The sequence below is a fragment of the Phyllobates terribilis genome, unplaced genomic scaffold (assembly GCF_046119375.1).
Source record: "Phyllobates terribilis strain yellow unplaced genomic scaffold, ASM4611937v1 Scaffold_9__5_contigs__length_417890890, whole genome shotgun sequence".
Taxonomy (NCBI): Eukaryota; Metazoa; Chordata; class Amphibia; order Anura; family Dendrobatidae; genus Phyllobates; species Phyllobates terribilis.
In genome coordinates, this window is record NW_027362769.1 from 374,676,717 (window position 1) to 374,696,698 (window position 19,982).

General features: G+C 48.0%; 1 protein-coding gene across 1 annotated transcript; it reads right to left on the reverse strand.

The window, feature by feature from the left end:
* Window positions 1-15,636: 15,636 nt before the first annotated feature.
* Window positions 15,637-19,297, reverse strand: GFER (growth factor, augmenter of liver regeneration). Its single transcript, XM_073648400.1, has 3 exons — window positions 19,066-19,297; window positions 17,723-17,931; window positions 15,637-17,380 (listed from the first exon to the last, which is right to left on the reverse strand). Exons 1-3 carry the CDS (start codon window positions 19,261-19,263, stop codon window positions 17,218-17,220), a joined length of 570 nt encoding a protein of 189 aa, XP_073504501.1. The 5' UTR covers window positions 19,264-19,297; the 3' UTR covers window positions 15,637-17,217.
* Between the last annotated feature and the right edge of the window lie 685 nt (window positions 19,298-19,982).

A 19,982-nucleotide genomic window follows, 5' to 3' on the forward strand; every position in this document is an offset into this window, starting at 1 on the left:
CTTCTGAACTGTCCTTCTGAACTGAACTGCCACCCTAAGATGGCTTTCCTTTATATACCTACTACTATGGTGCTCCCCTAAACTGCTTCCTCCACCCACACCCACTACTGGTTCCCCCTACCTTTGGTTCCCCCCCTCCAGCCAGGGACAGGGCTCAGCAGGAAAACACAGTGCATCTTGCCCTTCCAGCCAGCCTGGAGCAGTGTAGTGTTGGATGTGACGCGCCCCTGGGCCTGAGTCGCGCAGCGTTGCGCACGCGGGAGCCTACCCGGAGCCGGATCGGATAGGGGTAGTAGTCTCGTGGCGATGACCTGGTCCGTGCCCAGGGAGTCAGACTAAGTGGCGGTATATTAGCAGTAGATGTAGGACGACTACGCCACCCGTTGAATGCAGCTATGGAGCTGCCACTGCAGGGCAGACTGCTGAGGCCGGTGGAAGGATGGTGCAGCGTGGATGGTGTAACCCCCAACGGGAGGGGTATGGCCTCAGGGCAGCCGACGTGGATGATGGGGGTAGCAGGAACCACTCAGAGGCGATGCGGTGTAGTTCAGGGTCTTTACTGGTGACAAAGATAGACCCTCCCGGAGTACTGGCTAGCGGTCGGGGCCTGGTCAGTCCTTGAGCAGATGGGATCCCCCTTTGCCAGGCGGAGTTGTAGGCCTCCCCAACTAATTGTACTCTTCTGGCTTCCTTGCTAGAGGCGGGTAAAGGTAGCCCACGTCCCTGAGTGTACCGTGTGGTGCTCACCCGTATGGCCGGTGACTCGGGGCCTTCTAGTGGCTTCCGCTCCACGACGGCGGTGCTGGTCCCATGCGTGTGACCGTGCCTTCGGGTTTCTTGGCCAGAGGACCTGAAATCCCCTGCCGGTCGGTTTCTGCTGCTGGGTCAGAGTTAATCCCCACAGCCTCGGACTCCGGGTCCGGTGGTAACTCTTCAATCAGGGCGAGCTCTTCAGCTGCCAGCCCCTGATTCCTTTTAGCACTGCTCCCACTGAGCTCCTGATCTTTCTTTCCTAAGCTGCTCCTCTTCTCCCTAACCCTGCCTCAGCCCCAGTTTTATATAGGGGAAGTCCTTCCCCTCCCAGGACCGGGCAGGAGGTGTGGCATGAATAGGATTCCTGACCAAGAGACCTCCCACCTGCTCTCAGACATAACATTGCTATTACTGTGGAGACCAGACCCCTGGGGTGCCACAGATGCAGGTGTTGGGGTTCCGGGCAGCACTCCCTCCTTACCTGAGAGAAGGGAGACACCACACCTCTGGGTGAAGTGCAGTACCTCTGTGGCGACTGAACCCTCAGGGGCGCCACACGGTCGTGCGTATAGACGGCGCGTCATCGCTGTAGTCAAATGAACAGAGATCAGCGGAGTAGCATCACTGGAGCTACCAGGGAGTTCAGAATTAGTTGTTTTGTTATTTTAGTCAAAATGTTTTGAAAGGGTGAAAATCTCAACCCAGGTGTCACCCAGTGATCAGAACCCAGCAATAAGTGTCCAATTGCCCTGCAGCAACACCGCAGGACAAATGAAGTATTACACTGTACCTATTGAAATCAATGTGCTGAGTACTCCAGAGGAAGATAGAATTATTTTTAGCCGTCCTTCCTCTTGGATAATGGATTAGGGTGCTGTAGAGGGACCCAACACAGAGTTTAATGTGTAGAACAAAAATGCTCATCAGTTGTGGGTTTGGGATGGTCATCGCTGACATCGCTCTATATGGCTCGCTTCACACAGACAAGGGCGGGCATCAGACAAGTTCAGATTAGGATACAGCGGAGGGGCGGGCAGGATGTCTAGAGCCATTTAGACAGACACTGGAAGTAAAAACTGTCAGCATCTGTTCTGTGTCACAGGGGGCATTAGACGGGTCTGATCTATTGCCTGGAAGCCACAGGATGATGTGTAACAGCATTACCCAGAAGCCAGGTTTATCTTCATCAGGCGCCGTGACTCACCTCCTCTGTCCAGGAGAAGACTTCCTGGAGATCCTGCGCTTTATGAACAGCAGAGTCTCCCCTGGAGATCAATAAATGTGACGTCTCACCGGTTATTAATGGCGTTTTTCTAAATGGCGCGGACACTTCCACGTTACATCTTTACGGCTCTTCATATAGAAAATGTCACAAGGCTCAATAACTATAATAAAAAGTCCCACAGGGGCATAAGAGTTTTTTTTCCTAATCCTCTTAGTTTGGGAATAGAATGCATTATTTTTTTTCCTGATACCGAGCTCCACATCCCCTGAATAGCCATAGAGATAAATAATAAAATTCTATCTTTCTGCAGCCTCCACTAGAGGGAGCTCTTTATATACGGTATGTACATTGAACTCAATGATAAAAGATCCTGTGCTCCATCTAGTGGCGATTGAAGAAAGCTAGAATTTTTATAAGGATTTGGAGCTCTGTACCAAAAAAAATCAAAGCTCTGACAAATATAATTAAAAAAAAGATAAATGAAATGGTGTTTGATGGAAGACAGTTGCCAGTTTATTTTTTTTATAGTCCTGTTGATCTGCAAATTTATATCTTAAGATCTTTTTCTCGTTGCTCCGCGACTATCCAGAGTTCCTCTTTTGCGGATCGTGCATATCAGTTGTTTTATTTCCTCTTTTAGATAACAATAGCTGTGTTATAGTGAAAATAATGTCTCTTCCTTGTTTTCAAGAAGTCAGCAAGACAGAATATTACTTATTAGGGCCCTTTCACATGGATGGTGACCGGTCACAGGAATGCTCTGCTGCAGCGGTCATCACCGTCCCAGCCCTGATTCACTGGTCATCACCGTCACCACTTTACTGCACTGACCATCACCATCCCAGCTCTACTATACAGGGCATCGCCATCCCAGCTCTGCTATACAGGGCATCGCCATCCCAGCTCTACTATACAGGGCATCGCCATCCCAGCTCTGCTATACAGGGCATCGCCATCCCAGCTCTGCTATACAGGGCATCGCCATCCCAGCTCTGCTGCATCGGCCATTGCCATCCCAGCTCTGCTAAACAGGGCATCGCCATCCCAGCTCTGCTGCATCGGCCTTCGCCGTCCCAGCTCTGCTATACAGGGCATCGCCATCCCAGCTCTGCTGCATCGGCCATCGCCATCCCAGCTCTGCTAAACAGGGCATCGCCATCCCAGCTCTGCTGCATCGGCCATCGCCGCCCAAGCTCTGATACAAGTCGTTATTGCCATTCCAGTTGTATGGGTCATTACCTTCCCAGCTCTGCTATACAGGGCATCGCTGTCCCAGCTCTGCAATACAGGGCATCGCCATCCCAGCTCTGCTGCATCGGTCATCGCCGTCCCAGCTCTGATACAAGTCGTTATTGCCATTCCAGTTGTATGGGTCATTACCTTCCCAGCTCTGCTATACAGGGCATCGCCATCCCAGCTCTGCAATACAGGGCATCACCGTCCCATTTCTGCTGCACGGGTTACTGTCATCCCAGCTCTGCTATACAGGGCATCGAAGTCCCAGCTTTGCTGCATGGGTCATCATTGTTCCAGTTCTGCTGCAACAGCTTGGCACCCCTTCTACAGTCCATTAGCTCAGCACCACTGCTCCCGACTCTACCGTCCTGCTGTACCAGCACCACCTCTCCATGTTGCTCAAGAACTGTTCACCGGAACCGTTTGAGCTTTGAGGATTCACCTCTCCAGGTGACACATAGCAAAATGGACTCATTCCCAGAATCGAGAAAGTCTGATACCCTGAAAAATCCAGGGTGTTGGGGCTAATGATTGGTCAAATAAACGTTTATAGTCACATTTGTTCCCAGTGAATTCCCAGTATAACCAGTGATCAGCCGACAAATGAGCAAACACATCCTATATGTGGCCTAAAAATCATTACAGAAAAAGGAGAAGAATAAAGGTAGATGCTAACTCTACAACAGCCGCAGGTCCATAGTACTGGAGGCTGACAATCGTGTAGGCCGGGTATGGGACCAAGGATGACTAAAGGAAATGGCCATCTCTGCCCCACCTGCCTGATGACCATCAATGCTGTAATTTTGTGACTAATTCAGTCTCAAGCCATTTTTGTTCCATACAAGATCGCCAGGATTTCTGCACCATTCAGTGCCATATTTAACATGCACCTGTCAATTAAGATGACTTTTCAGAATAACCTGTCATTTATGGAGAATAACACTATTTCTGGCCATTATATGACTTGTATTCTGCATTTTTTCCAGTTTTCCCTATTTTTTAATTTTCACTTTTCTCTGAGCTGGTGGGGGAAGACTAGCTGCTCCTCTCTCCAGACATCATGTAGCATGTGTTCAGAAGCAGCAACAGCATGGAGGACATTATACAGCAATACTGAGTAGTACCGCGTGAGAAAGCATTACGCGAAACGCGAATTAGGGCTGTGTGGAGGGCTCAGCAATTGTCACTTACGCACTGCACTTTATAATTATTCTTATTATCTGATCACTTAGACTCAGGTCTGGACATTTTAGTTGATTTGAATGTTGAAAATTTTTACTTGATAGTGACGTGTAATGTATAGAACATACTGAGATTAATCGTGTATTTGCTGACCATTTTTGTCCCTCCTGAATTTACTTTTTTTTCTTCTTTGAATTACCTGACCAATTGTTTTTAGCATTTTTCAATTAAGTATTTAAAATGTTATTAATTGTATTTGGTGATTTCTAGTAACTCTCTTTTCATAGGCTGTACTGAGCAGTGTAGCTGTGACTCCAGATCTGTGATGAGATAAAACACTGACTACAAAGCTGCGGCACCAGATGAATGCGTCTCACTGCCTGCACTCTTTTTCACTCTGCTTCTCTGACCAAACTCACTTTCCTAAGGCTGTCATCCCTCTCCTTGGCCTTCCTAGTGGAAGCAAACCTCTAACCGTCTGGCCCGTAACTGCTTCTGGGCCCATGGTCCAGGCACTTTCTTGCCTCTTACACAGGAGGCTTCACAATCCACCTCCTTGGCGAGTGCACACTCTCGCAGGCTCACTTTACTGCTTGCCACACTTAGTTTTTCTATTGTCGCAGGCATAGCTTACTAGCTCCCTGTGAAAACTCTCACCTCTCTTGCAATCTTGGGCAACTCATCTTCTCTCTCTCACAGGCGTGTCAATCACCCACACCAGAGATAAGATGTGAGAGCAACTTTCAATTGTGTGAGTTGGTGAGTGAGCCCATCACTTGATAATCCCCTCTCACATTCCCTCTGTAACTGACCCTAGCTGTCAGGAACATTGCAGGCTCACTCTGCTGTGGTAGCACACTTAGTTTTTCCATTTGTCGCAGGCATAGCTTACTAACACCCTGTGCAGACTCTCTCAGTCTTGGACAGCTCATCTTCTCTCTTACAGGAGTGTCAGTGACCCACACCAGGGATATCATGTGAGGTTAACTTTCAATTGGGTGAGTGAGCCCATCACCTGCAAATCACCTATCACGTTCCCTCTGCAAGTGACCCCAGCTGTCGGGATCAGAGTCCTTTATACTTTCTGCACTCTGGGGTGATGCTGACGGTGACCCCACATCCACATTACCCCTACTATCAGGTACAAATCCCCAAACCATTGCATTCACTCCCATGATGAGCCCCTCGGCCCTAAGGAGCGGTACTTCCTACATCAACCATCACATACTCAATCAGGTGCACAACTCAAAGTTATATTAGCCGGGGTGGCCCCAGTGTTACACCCCCAATCATTCACTGACCCCATATTCAACACGCCGCAATCAAATAACTTAAAGGGGCGGTACACCCAGTACAAATATACCGACATGACACAACACCAGGATAAAGTATGGTAAATAAGGAAACAGTCAGCAAAATGAGCATCAAGTACGAGGGTGAGGTCAACCGGTTTTTCAACAGTCTTTTGTCCAACTATAAGATTTGTTTTCAGAGGATAACAGTTCTGGTTTTGCACCAAAATGAATGTGAAAGTAAGAAACCTACTCGAAGCTACCCATAATTAAAAAAATAATTATTAACCCCTGATCTTTTATAGCTGCACCTATGACACAAGGCGTAATCTGACACTGCAGCAATCAAAGTCCCTTGAGATAAAACTGCAGGAGGTGGAGCTGTAAAATGGGAGCTAAACCACAGAGATTTTCAGTCCTTACCAGTGGGCCGCCCCGCAGCGTAAACTATGGGGGATCACAGCAATGGGCAGTGTAATGCAATGTGTATGATGAGGATTTTAGATTCCCCTTATGCTTTAAAATCACATTTAAAACTCCCAGAGAGAATGCTATTAAGGGGTTAAATAAGAATAAATTATGTATGATACCTCCTAGTGGACAAAACCCAGTATGACCGATGTAATCGGCTTGTAGATAAGAGGTGTACTTGGATATGTTTATGTATCAGGGAGAGTTAATAATTCATAATTGTTGTTTTAATGGCCACCACGGCCTCCTGAAGAAAAAGAATGTCTGTGAATCCTGGGATAGGGAAGAGGTAATGGCAGATCACACAATTACTGTACGACGGAGAAGCAACTACTGTCTGGTATCAACAAATCACTATACACATCCATATAAAAGAGAGAAGAAATGCAATATATACATCACATATATTACATAAACACATGACTTATCCCGCATTATACTCCAGAGCTGCATTCACTATTCTGCTGGTGCAGTCACTGTGTACATACATTACATTACTGATCCTGAGTTACATCCTGTATTATACTCCAGAGCTGCACTCACTGTTCTGCTGGTGCAGTCACTGTGTACATACATTACATTACTGATCCTGAGTTACATCCTGTATTATACTCCAGAGCTGCACTCACTATTCTGCTGGTGTGGTCGCTGTGTACATACATTACATTACTTATCCTGTACTGATCCTGAGTTACATCCTGTATTATACTCCAGAGCTGCACTCACTATTCTGCTGGTGCAGTCACTGTGTACATACATTACATTACTGATCCCGTACTGATCCTGAGTTACATCCTGTATTATACTCCAGAGCTGCATTCACTATTCTGCTGGTGCAGTCACTGTGTACATACATTACATTACTGATCCTGAGTTACATCCTGTATTATACTCCAGAGCTGCACTCACTATTCCGCTGGTGCAGTCACTGTGTACATACATTACATTACTTATCCCATACTGATCCTGAGTTACATCCTGTATTATACTCCAGAGCTGCACTCACTATTCTACTGGTGCAGTCACTGTGTACATACAATACATTACTGATCCTGAGTTACATCCTGTATTATACTCCAGAGCTGCACTCACTATTCTGTTGGTGCAGTCACTATGTACATACATTACATTACTGATCCTGAGTTACAAACTGTATTATACTCCAGAGCTGCACTCACTATTCTGCTGATGCAGTCACTGTGTACATACATTACTGATCCTGAGTTACATCATGTATTATACTCCAGAGCTGCACTCACTATTCTACTGGTGCAGTCACTGTGTACAGACATTACATTACTGATCCTGTACTGATCCTGAGTTACCTCCTGTATTATACTCCAGAGCTGCATTCACTATTCTGCTGGTGCAGTCACTGTGTACATACATTACATTACTGATGCTGAGTTACATCCTGTATTATACTCCAGAGCTGCACTCACTATTCTGCTGGTGCAGTCACTGTGTACATACATTACATTACTGTTCCTGTACTGATCCTGAGTTAGATCCTGTATTATACTGCAGAGCTGCACTCACTATTCTGCTTGTTCTTATAGATAGAACAATAGAATACATCTTACTGCACATCTATGTTATCATCCTTTTTAGTCTAAAGAGAGAATGACTGTAAAGCGGAGCAGTGGGACGAGGGAGAGCAGCTCCTCCCCTATAGTTAGATGTGGTGCGGTGCTGCCTCCGTGCTCGGCGCCCTCTTTGGGTGACAGGGCAGATGTGTGCAGACAGCGGCCAGGATCACATGCTGCGAGTTTGTCTTCCATGTCCTGAATCTCAGCTGCACTGATTCTATGGGAGATGAGATGTGAAGGTGATGGCGGACACGTGGAGGGGCCAGAGATATGACGTGTTGCGTCTGGACAATACGCTGATTTCTACAGGCTTCAGACAGAAACAAAGATTCAGCTCCGAGCCAACTCTCCAGGGGGTATTTTTTGGACCCCAAGCTCTAGCAATATGTTCCTACATGCAGATTTTTTGGGGAAGCTGGGAAATTGTAACCCAGAAGCAAATATTGTAAAATTTTTGCCGGCGCCCCCGAATGGTTCCCCTCCTCTTTCCATGTGGGGATGACGCCACACGCAATGGTTGTGGCGGTGTCCTCGCACTCCTCCTCCTTGCTCTGTGCACGCTGCGCCCAGTGCGCATGCGCTCCCCTGCTCTTAAATGGGCAGCGCGCGTATGTGCAAAGATGCCCCCAGCCAATAGCTGGGGGGCGTCTTATATTCGAGGCACCCTTCCCAATAGGCAGGTGCCTGAACAACCCCTATAGGTAGTTTGTTAGTGGTGTTGGTATGTGAACTGTATGTTGCCAGGTCCCCAGTCCTTAGTCTGTTATACACTGCTCAAAAAAATAAAGGGAACACTTAAACAACAGAATATAACTACAAGTAAATCAAACTTCTGTGAAATCAAACTGTCCACTTAGGAAGCAACACTGATTGACAATCAATTTCACATGCTGTTGTGCAAATTAAATAGACAATAGATGGAAATTATTGGCAGTTATCAAGACATCCTCAATAAAGCAGTGGTTCTGCAGGTGGGGACCACAGACCACATCTCAGTACCAATGCTTTCTGGCTGATGTTTTGGTCACTTTTGAATGTTGGTTGTGCTTTCACACTCGTGGTAGCATGAGACGGACTCTACAACCCACAGAAGTTGCTCAGGTAGTGCAGCTCATCCAGGATGGTACATCAATGCGAGCTGTGGCAAGAAGGTTTGCTGTGTCTGTCAGCGTAGTGTCCAGAGGCTGGAGGCGCTACCAGGAGACAGGCCAGTACACCAGGAGACGTGGAGGGGGCCGTAGGAGGACAACAACCCAGCAGCAGGACCACTACCTCCGCCTTTGTGCAAGGAGGAACAGGAGGAGCACTGCCAGAGCCCTGCAAAATGACCTCCAGCAGGCCACAAATGTGCATGTGTCTGCACAAACGGTTAGAAACTGACTCCATGAGGACCCGATGTCCACAGATGGGGGTTATCACAGCCCAACACCATGCAGGACGCTTGGCATTTGCCACAGAACACCAGGATTGGCAAAGTTGCCACTGGCGCCCTGTGCTCTTCACAGATGAAAGCAGGTTCACACTGAGCACATGTGACAGACGTGACAGAGTCTGGAGACGCCGTGGAGAGCGATCTGCTGCCTGCAACATCCTTCAGCATGACCGATTTGGCAGTGGGTCAGTAATGGTGTGGGGTGGCATTTCTTTGGAGGGCCGCACAGCCCTCCATGTGCTCGCCAGAGATAGCCTGACTGCCATTAGGTACCGAGATGAGATCCTCAGACCCCTTGTGAGACCATATGCTGGTGTGGTTGGCCCTGAGTTCCTCCTAATGCAGGACAATGCCAGACCTCATGTGGCTGGAGTGTGTCAGCAGTTCCTGCAAGATGAAGGCATTGAAGCTATGGACTGGCCCGCCCGTTCCCCAGACCTGAACCCGATTGAGCACATCTGGGACATGTCTCGCTCCATCCACCAACGTCACGTTGCACCACAGACTGTCCAGGAGTTGGCGGATGCTTTAGTCCAGGTCTGGGAAGAGATCCCACAGGAGACCATCCGCAACCTCATCAGGAGCATGCCCAGGCATTGTAGGGAGGTCATACAGGCACGTGGAGGCCACACACAATACTGAGCCTCATTTTGACTTGTTTTAAGGACATTACATCAAAGTTGGATCAGCCTGTAGTGTGTTTTTCCACCTTAATTTTGGGGGTGACTCCATATCCAGGCCTCTATTGGTTAATAAATTTGATTTCCATTGATGATTTTTGTGTGATTGTGTTGTCAGCACATTCAAGATCGTAGAGAACAAAGTATTCAATGAGAATATTTCATTCATTCAGATCTAGGATGTGTTATTTGAGTGTTCCCTTTATTTTTTTTAGCAGTGTAGATATCCCCTTATCCTGTTTCGTCCCATTAGTCTAGTATAGCGTGTATGAACGAGAACCTATCTCCGAGATCCAAATTATCCGGACTGTCCGTCAGTCTCCAAATCCTGCTCGCCAGTGACTCCGGGCACATCTTCCCGTGCAGCGAACCAGACTTTTTGGGATCAGCAGCTGCAGTACCAGGCGGCACCACCAGGTAGCCGCGTAGCTACGCCCCTCCCAGGCAAGCCCGGCCCCGTGGCAGTGGGTCCACGAACTGCGTGCACCACCTGCTAACCTGACATATTACAATGAAAGAGGGTCCAGACGCTCCTGCCCAAGAGTGGCGTGGTTTCCTAACCCCTTGGAGACACAGTTATTTTTCATTTTTTCTCCTCGCTTTTCAGAAGCAATAACCTGTTAACCATATCCATACGAGGGCTTGTTTTTTGCGGGATGAGTTGTAGTTTTCAATTATATCATTTATTTTACCAAAAATGTAATGAAAAAAGGGGGAAAAAAATTCCACTTGCAGTCGAATTCAGTAAAAAAAAAAAAAATTGATTTTTTTCTTTTAAGTTGTTCACTTTGCAGTAAAAATACAGCGATGGTTTACGTCTCCATGTTCTGAGATCAATAACTTTTTTATTTTTATTTTACCGTCCATGGAGCTGGGTGAGGATTTGTTCTTTGTCCGTGAAGCTGAAGTTTTATAGACACCATTTTGAGGTACACACAACGTTTTAAATGCCTTTTATTTTTGGGGGGAGAGAGGTGGGGACTGCGGCAACAGAAAAATGTTAGCTCTGGCGTTTAGATTTCTTTTCGACATTTAACGTACAGTTTAAGTAATTTTATATTTTGATAGGTCAGAATTTTTTGGACAAATATTTTTTACAATTCTTTCATTTTAAAAAGAAATAAAGGGGTGATTTAAAAATATATATATATTTTTTAAACCATTGTTTTTCAGCTTTTACTTTGTTAGTCCCCTTAAAGGACTTTAACCTGTGGTCATCTGATTCTTTATACTTGTCAGGAACTCCACAGGGATGACACCGGGGAGATCACGCAATATCTCGCCGTTGCCGTCACGCTGTTCGTATTTCGTCCAGAATCGCGAGCACACGATCCCGACTACTCGCTGCGTAGATATCGGCAAGTGACCAGTGAGCATATGGTGTCACACCTCTGCGTTCCAAAGCATGGAATACGAGTTTACGCCCTCTGTACGGTCACTGTCAGCTTCATGATAGCCCGATTATTAATATTATTCGCTGCCAGCACCGGCCGAGTTTGAAATATAATACAGGCCTGGCATGACGCCTGCGTTTTGGTAGCGTATATAACTTCGGGGAAGGGAACAATTAGAGAGCAAAAGAAACAGGACTATTACATTTTATATTTAATCCAAAAGGGAGGCAGTATTTAGGAAAAATATACACAAGGATGGTATAAAGGAGACATTAAAATACATAAGCAGTTACATAAAATAAACAGGATAAAAGAAGACAACTTACTCTATAAAGATCGCTGCGATGATTCAATATAGGTGGAGGAGGGGCTTCCCAGTTTGATTTGAGTGTTCTTGAACGTGACCCGTTGCTCATAATCCTTATACCCCCCTGGAAATGAGTGCTCCTGTATTTCCATGGGTTCTCTTATACCTATGGGGAGATCTGGCCACACGCCCCTTGTGGTGACATCATGTGGGCTGGTCTCCAGCCTGCACATTTTTATTAAAAATGCTAACTTCTGCGATAACTCATCGCTCGTTGATCGCAGAAGCTTGCAAACGATGCCATTTTTTCCGTTATGATTTTACCTACATTTAGAGACCACACATCGCATAGTTGCAGTCTGCTATTCTGGTGTTTTTGCGCTACAGCTCCCTGATTCTGCTTACAGTCATGGAAAACTATGGATACATTCATGGGCTGATTCTGCCACTAAAAATATAGGTCCCATTATTGCCGGACGTATGGAACTCACAATATTTCATATCAGAGTCGGCGTGTCTATAAATTTCTTCTTTGAAGCTCGGGAAGCAAGCTCCAACAGTTATACACGAATTATTGCAATCCTGCCACTAATTACCCCCTGCGTCTTTCAGGGTCAAGATGGTCCCATTCTAAGTAGCTTGTAACACTTCTTGGCTGCCAGCAGTTTGTTTAAGGCCTTACTCATGACTGTGTTAACTGGGGCTTTGTGCTGAGATTTTTATGGAGACAGCGTTGTACTGACCAAAAGGTGAATAAGGGAGAAATGGTCAATATCTATGACAGATTTTCAATATTCCTCAATATATCCCTGACAATACTATATACGGTATATGCTAGTGATGATCGAGTACTAAAATGCTCGAGTGCTCGATACTCGAATCGAGCAGGTTGAACGCTCGGACGGGCTCGACTCGAGTAACGAGTATAACGGAAGTCAATGGGAAACTCAAGCATTTATCTGGAAGACCCTAATAGGAGGGCTGGGGAAGGAAATCGCTGAAATTAATGGAAACAGCTCTCAAATGGAATGGGAACAGCTAGGGGAAGACGCCTGGACGCATCTGACTCCCATCCTGTTTAATTTCTGAAGGAGGGACTCAAACTCAAAGCCTATGAGGACAATGCAAGGAGTGCCAAAATTTAGAAGGAAGAGGGACTCCGATAACACCCTGCATTAGACATAAAGGAGGGCCTCATACACATTCTGTTAAAATTGTTAGGTAGTGGGACTCTTAGGCTGCGTGCCCACTACGCGTTTTTCAAGCGTTTTTGCCTTGGAATTTCCGCAGCAAAAACACTTAAAAAATGCTTGGTAATACGTGCCCCATGGTCCCCAATGATGATCCGCATGTGCTGTGCACATGCTGCGGAAATTTCCGCTGCGGATTATCATTGCGGAAAAATACGCAGCATGTCCATTAATTTTGCGGACACGCAGCGTAATCGCCGCCGCTGACTTGCATTGAAACGCAGCACATTTGCACACACGGATATTAAGCGTTTCTATATGTGGATGGTACCCGGGTTTGGAGAAGAGGAGACTCTCCTCCAGACCTGGGTACCATAGAACCTGCTAAAAAAAAAATTAAAGTAAAAAATAAAGATTATACTTACCTTCCGATGGCCCCCGGCCTCCTCAGCGATGCGTCCGGTCTGCTGTATGGGTCGAGGTGGTGTGAAGGACCTGCCATGACGTCATTTAGTCATGTGACAGGTCACGCGACCATGACTCAATGACGCAGCGGAGAAAATACCGGGGGACATCGGAAGGTAAGTATAATCTTTATTTTTTACCATTCTTATTCTTTTTTTTAAACTATTACTTGGTCACACTATATAAATCTATGCCGGTTGCATGGATTTATATAGTGTGACCAAGTTGTCAAGCACTTTTCCAGGTGATGCTAAAATCGCTTGACAACCCACATGCGGAAATGCATGTGAAGAACGCTTGACAAACGCTTCTACCTGGCAGGAAAAACGCATGTAAAATCCGCATGCGTTTTTTCCTGCCAGGGAGAAGCGGAAAAAATATGCAGCATTTCTGCATCGTGGGCACATAGCCTTAGACTGATAAAGCCTATGCACTAAATGCAAGAGCTGCCAAAAATTAGGAGGGACTGCTTCTAATATACAGGGTGGTCCAAAAGTAGGTGGACAGAAAATAATAACATTTATTTTGATTTATATATAAAATTATATTCACTAACACAAGCATAACATTGACAATTAAATTTTATTCTGAACAATAATACAAAAAGCCCTTCAATTTTACCAACGCAGGTGCTCAAACTGTTTTCCATTACAATTTGCACAGCTTTGAAGTCGCCTCTTACACTTCGGCAAACTTTTCTGCACAAGTCTCTTTGGGTGTTAATTTCTTGAAATGCATCTCTTATGGAATTTTTCAAATCACTGACACTTTTTGGTTTTCGACTATAAACTTTGTCCTTGAGTACTCCCCAAAAGAAAAAATCCATTGGGGTCAAGTCCGGTGAACGTGCCGGCCAATCAAGTGGGCCTCTTCGGCCAATCCATTTATTAGGAAATGTTTCATCAAGATACTCGCGGACCACTCTTGAATAATGTGGAGGGGCCCCATCTTGTTGGAAATAAAGGTCATTTGAATTCGGCTGTTGCTGTAACTGGGGAACAACTTGATTCATCAGAATTTTGTGATACTTATCTCCTGTGACTGTTCCATCAAAAAATATTGGTCCTAAAACACCAAAACTTGAAATACCACCCCAAACATTGACACCAGGCTCATTTAGTTGTGGCTCTAATGTTAAATGCATGTTCTCATTATACCAGTAAATACAATTATGTCTGTTAATATGGCCGGAGAATGGGAAAGAAGCTTCATCACTCCACATCATATTATCTAAACTTACTGGATTTTCTTCAATTTCGTTAAGCATAATCTCACTAAATTGCAGCCGCCTGTCTGGATCATCCCCCAATAAACCATGAATTAGATGTGGACGATCAGCTTCCACCCAATAGATTTCAGGATTCTCATGATAGAAGCTCGTGAAATTCCCAATTCCACAGAGGCTCTTCTGGTGGACTTTTTTGGACTCTGAACAAATATTTCAGCAACAAGTTATTTCACTTTACACCATGTTTGATAAATCTCCCCCTTCATAACCTTATTACACTTTCTGTCCACCTACTTTTGGACCACCATATATACACGTCACGTTGCACCACAGACTGTCCAGGAGTTGGCGGATGCTTTAGTCCAGGTCTGGGAGGAGATCCCACAGGAGACCATCCGCAACCTCATCAGGAGCATGGCCAGGCGTTGTAGGGAGGTCATACAGGCACGTGGAGGCCACACACAATACTCAGCCTCATCAGGAGCATGCCCAGGCGTTGTAGGGAGGTCATACAGGCACGTGGAGGCCACACACAATACTCAGCCTCATCAGGAGCATGCCCAGGCATTGTAGGGAGGTGATACAGGCAGGTGGAGGCCACACACAATACTCAGCCTCATCAGGAGCATGCCCAGGCGTTGTAGGGAGGTCATACAGGCACGTATACAAGTATAGCAATTAAATTAAAGACTGCCTATATGCCTGCTCTAATCTAAGCTCTCCTTGAACTGCCTCCGTAGTATCACCCCGGCAATTGCCCGGTCTCATTATTCAGGTACACGCTACTGATCACATTAGGAGACGCCGTGATGAAATTCAAGCAAATTGGATCCATCTGTTATTTTAGTTTTTCACTTAAATTTTCGGGGAGATTTAGACCCGGCCCTCATTGGCTGACGATCTTGCTTTCCACTCACCAACTACACATATTCTTAATCAGAACAGATTTCCATCTTGGATCTTCCGTCCATCCGACCTGTGATTGCCGCTTTCCCTTCATTATTTTGAGCAGCGCAGTACAGCGGCTCCTCTCTTTTACACACAAGGAGGCAAATCTGAATGTTGGGGTGTAAGGTCAGACAATCGACATGGCCCCTTTCCCTACACACGTGCTATACATGTCTACAGTCCCAAGTCCCCTTTAACTTTAGACCCCGAGAAATTAAAATGTGAAATTACAACTAACAGATCATTACGTAGCACTTGAGTTTTATTTAGAAAATAACATTGTATTTCCATTGTAAAAGTGTCCAAATGTGGAAGGAACCAATAAAATGTAGAAAAAGAAATGATTCCAGATGACAGCACTCGTACAAAGAAGGACGGAGAACGATGGCGGGAGCCCGAAAGGATACCATCGCTGATGCAACCCGCAAAACAGAGCAATAATATATCACTATGTCAGTAGTACTCACATAGAAGCCGAATACAAGCAAAAAAACGACCACTTGCACCACGGACCACCGACAAGTAAAGCATCAGGACCACCGGGCAGAAACTATAAGACCTAAAAGGGAACCTGCACTTTATCAGGTTTACGATAGAGCATGTCCTGCAGATTGGAGGGAGTCCGGGTGTGTGTGTGTGTGTGTGTGTGTGTGTGTGTGTGTGTGTGTGAATACTCTTAAAAGGGTTGTCCAAGACTACGATATTGATTATCCGAGCCTTAAGATAGGTCATCCATATCCAATTGGTGGGGTCCAGCTGTCAGATCTCCTGACCTACACAGTCCACATTGAAGTGACCAAGATCTGAGCCTAAAAACAGCCGCTACAGTGCACATCCGGCGGCTGCGGGAGCTTATAACAGCCAATTGGGTGGAATCGGTTGTCAGACTCCTACCAATTGGATACTGATCACCTGTCCTAAGTTTTAGATCATCAATGTTTAAGTCCTGGACGACCGCTTTAATTGGAATTTTGTAAAAATACATCATCTCCCCAGTCAGAATAACGATTGGGTGAAGGATACTCCGACATTCCTTGTTGGATCGGCTTAGAAAAATGGCTGGCAGAGAAGGTGGGGTGGATAGAGAACACCCATATGAAAGTCCTGTCTGCACTTTTGCTGTTTTATTAAAGCCAAATCGCACATGAAATAGTAGAGAGATAAGAAATCAGACGATTCTGGGCGTGTGACCAGTGTCGCAGTTTAGCCTTCGTCTTCTGGTAACATGACAAGTTGAACAAGTAGATTTGCAGGAGCCAGTTCCAGAGACCACGTCAGTCCGAGCCCTCATCGGTCCGTGCCCCCTGGACTGGAGCCGGTGATCCTCCTCCTATCTGCGTCTCTTCCAATTATCAGGCCCTGCTCGCCTTCATGCATCACTCCGCACCCGGCCTACTGATCAGAAGAGGCGCCCAGGATGCCAGCAGATGGGAGGAGGTTCACACGGCTCTGGTCTGAGGCGGCCACTAGACCACGGTCCTGAGAATCTTTGTACTCAACTCCAATGACATCTTTTGGTCACCGTGTCTCAGACTGCCGGCCGCCTATTAAAGGGGTGTTCCAATATTAGACAATTTGGGCCACGTATGACGGAGAGATGCAGAGTGGGGGGTCCACATTCATCTTGAGAACTGAGGTTCTTTGCCCTTATCTTGTAGCCCAAGGAATAAGACATGTCCGTCCCACTTCCACCAGGGGCCCGCACCCATCAGACACTTATGGCATATCTTGAGTGACGTTCGACCCTCGGGGCGTTTACTCCTTAGAAGACCTCCCAATAGTAAGAAAAACCACTAGCCAAGAGTGACCAGAGAAGAGCCGCGTGTCAGTCACAGGACCCGTCCTGCCAGCCGTCTCGCCATCTCTCGTCCACTTTGGAGCAGTCAAATTCGGACTTTCCCAACTTCCTGTTGACATCGTTGTGTAGCCGGCACATCCACTGGGACAGGTTGTGTCTGGTACTGGTGTCCGGCTGTGAACTGGAGAGCCTGAAATCACAGAAGAGGAGGGATTGATCCAAAGGGCAATAAATGAAGGAACCGACCACCTGCGAGGCACCAAAGAGAAAAACATGGCAGCTGTCTGCTACAAACAGCGCCACAACACTCCACTGGTCATGTCTAGTATTGCAGCTCAGATCCATTGAAGTGAATAGGGTTGATCTGCAACGCCACACAACCTGTAGATAAGATTGGGCGCTATTTTTTCAGGAGAAGCAGCCGTGTTTTTCTTATCTTATACAACTTCTCCCACTAGTACCCAGACGACCCACTCAATAGCGACCCCCCGCTCCTATGACATATCAGACGATTGTAGGTGGCGGCACGCACCTCCCTCTCATGTCCTCCGCACACTCATCGCAGGGGTAGAACTTTGAGAAGAGGTTAATGAAGCTTTTCATTTCCAGCTGCTGTTTGTTGGAGGGGTGGTCTGGATAATACGCCGCCATCGTGTGCAGGAAGGACCAGGTATTGCGGCCAAGGTCTTCCCGATCTAGCGGACACTCAGCAGGACGCTCCTTATCCTCTATGTCATCCTCCTAAAAGAAGAAAAGTACGCAGGTCAGCAGTGACTCGGCCCCCCAGGCCATCACTGACTCCCATCAGGACCCAGCGCCTGGGGCATAGTCGATCCTCCCATTGGGACCCAGCCCTGCCAAAAACTGGAGCCCGCAACGCAGTCGTTCCGCCCATGAAAACTCAACTCCGGTGCGCAGTCGCCCGTCCCCTCCCCGTCAGGTCCCGGCTCCGGGGCACAGTCGCCCGTCCCCTCCCCGTCAGGTCCCGGCTCCGGGGCACAGTCGCCCGTCCCGTCCCCGTCAGGTCCCGGCTCCGGGGCACAGTCGCCCGTCCCCTCCCCGTCAGGTCCCGGCTCCGGGGCACAGTCGCCCGTCCCCTCCCCGTCAGGTCCCGGCTCCGGGGCACAGTCGCCCGTCCCCTCCCCGTCAGGTCCCGGCTCCGGGGCACAGTCGTCCGTCCCCTCCCCGTCAGGTCCCGGCTCCGGGGCACAGTCGTCCGTCCCCTCCCCGTCAGGTCTTGGCTGCGGGGCACAGTCGTCCGTCCCCTCCCCGTCAGGTCCCGGCTCCGGGGCACAGTCGTCCGTCCCCTCCCCGTCAGGTCCCGGCTCCGGGGCACAGTCGTCCGTCCCCTCCCCGTCAGGTCCCGGCTCCGGGGCACAGTCGTCCGTCCCCTCCCCGTCAGGTCCCGGCTCCGGGGCACAGTCGTCCGTCCCCTCCCCGTCAGGTCCCGGCTCCGGGGCACAGTCGTCCGTCCCCTCCCCGTCAGGTCCCGGGGCACAGTCTTCCATCCCCTCCCCGTCAGGTCCCGGCTCCGGGGCACAGTCGTCCGTCCCCTCCCCGTCAGGTCCCGGCTCCGGGGCACAGTCGTCCGTCCCCTCCCCGTCAGGTCCCGGGGCACAGTCTTCCATCCCCTCCCTGTCAGGTCCCGGCTCCGGGGCACAGTCGTCCGTCCCCTCCCCGTCAGGTCCCGGCTCCGGGGCACAGTCGTCCGTCCCCTCCCCGTCAGGACCCAGCTCCGGGGCGCAGTCGTCCTCCTTACAGGACGTGTTTCCAAAAGCAACCAGTGAGGTCCCTTCTTCCATTTTGCTTGGTTGCTATGGTGACACCCGAGTTTCTTACAGGCGGGTGTCCTGCCGCCCGCGGGTCACCTCTCACCTGTGCGGCCGAGCTCTGTCTCCTCTGCGCCCTCATCCAGCTCTTGAAGTCCATACACGCCCTGCACGGCTTCTTCCCCTCCCCCTCCTCAGCGCCGCCATCCTGCTTTACCCCGGGGATAGCGAACGGGAAGCCGCTGAAAGGATTGGAGGGCTGCCGGTCACTGGGCGCCGCCATGTTGTCAGGAGCGCAGTGCATGCTGGGAGCTCACTGACAGGCCGGATATTAACTCTTGCGTGACCAGGCCGCGGCTGCAAAACTCTCACTAGAGGCTATGAAATTGCTGGGACTTGTAGTTTCTCAGATGTGATCGCCTTTTAGTCAGTTTTCTGATCAATGTTGGGAAGGATTAGCTTAAAAACAGCCAAAAACATCAGCTCCTGCATTTTTAGATAATGGCCAGCAGAGGGCGCACAAGATTTAACCGTGAACCTTTGCGTAATAGTAGGAGATGACCAGCAGAGGGCGCTCAAGATTTATTTGTGAACCCTTGCACAATAGCATCAGATGACCAGCAGAGGGCGCTCAAGAATTATCCGTGAACCCTTCCACCATAGCAGCAGATGACCAGCAGAGTGCGCTCAAGAATTATCCGTGAACCTTTGCGCAATAGCAGCAGATAACCAGCAGAGGGCGCTCAAGATTTATCCGTGAACCTTTGAGTAATAGCATCAGATTCCCAGTAGAGGGCGCTCAAGATTTATCCGTGAACCTTTGAGTAATAGCATCGGATGACCAGCAGAGGGCGCTCAAGATTTATCCGTGAACCTTTGAGTAATAGCAGCAGATGACCAGCAGAGGGCGCTCAAGATTTATCCGTGAACCTTTGAGTAATAGCAGCAGATGACCAGCAGAGGGCGCTCAAGATTTATCCGTGAACCTTTGAGCACTATAGCAGCAGATGACCAGCAGAGGGC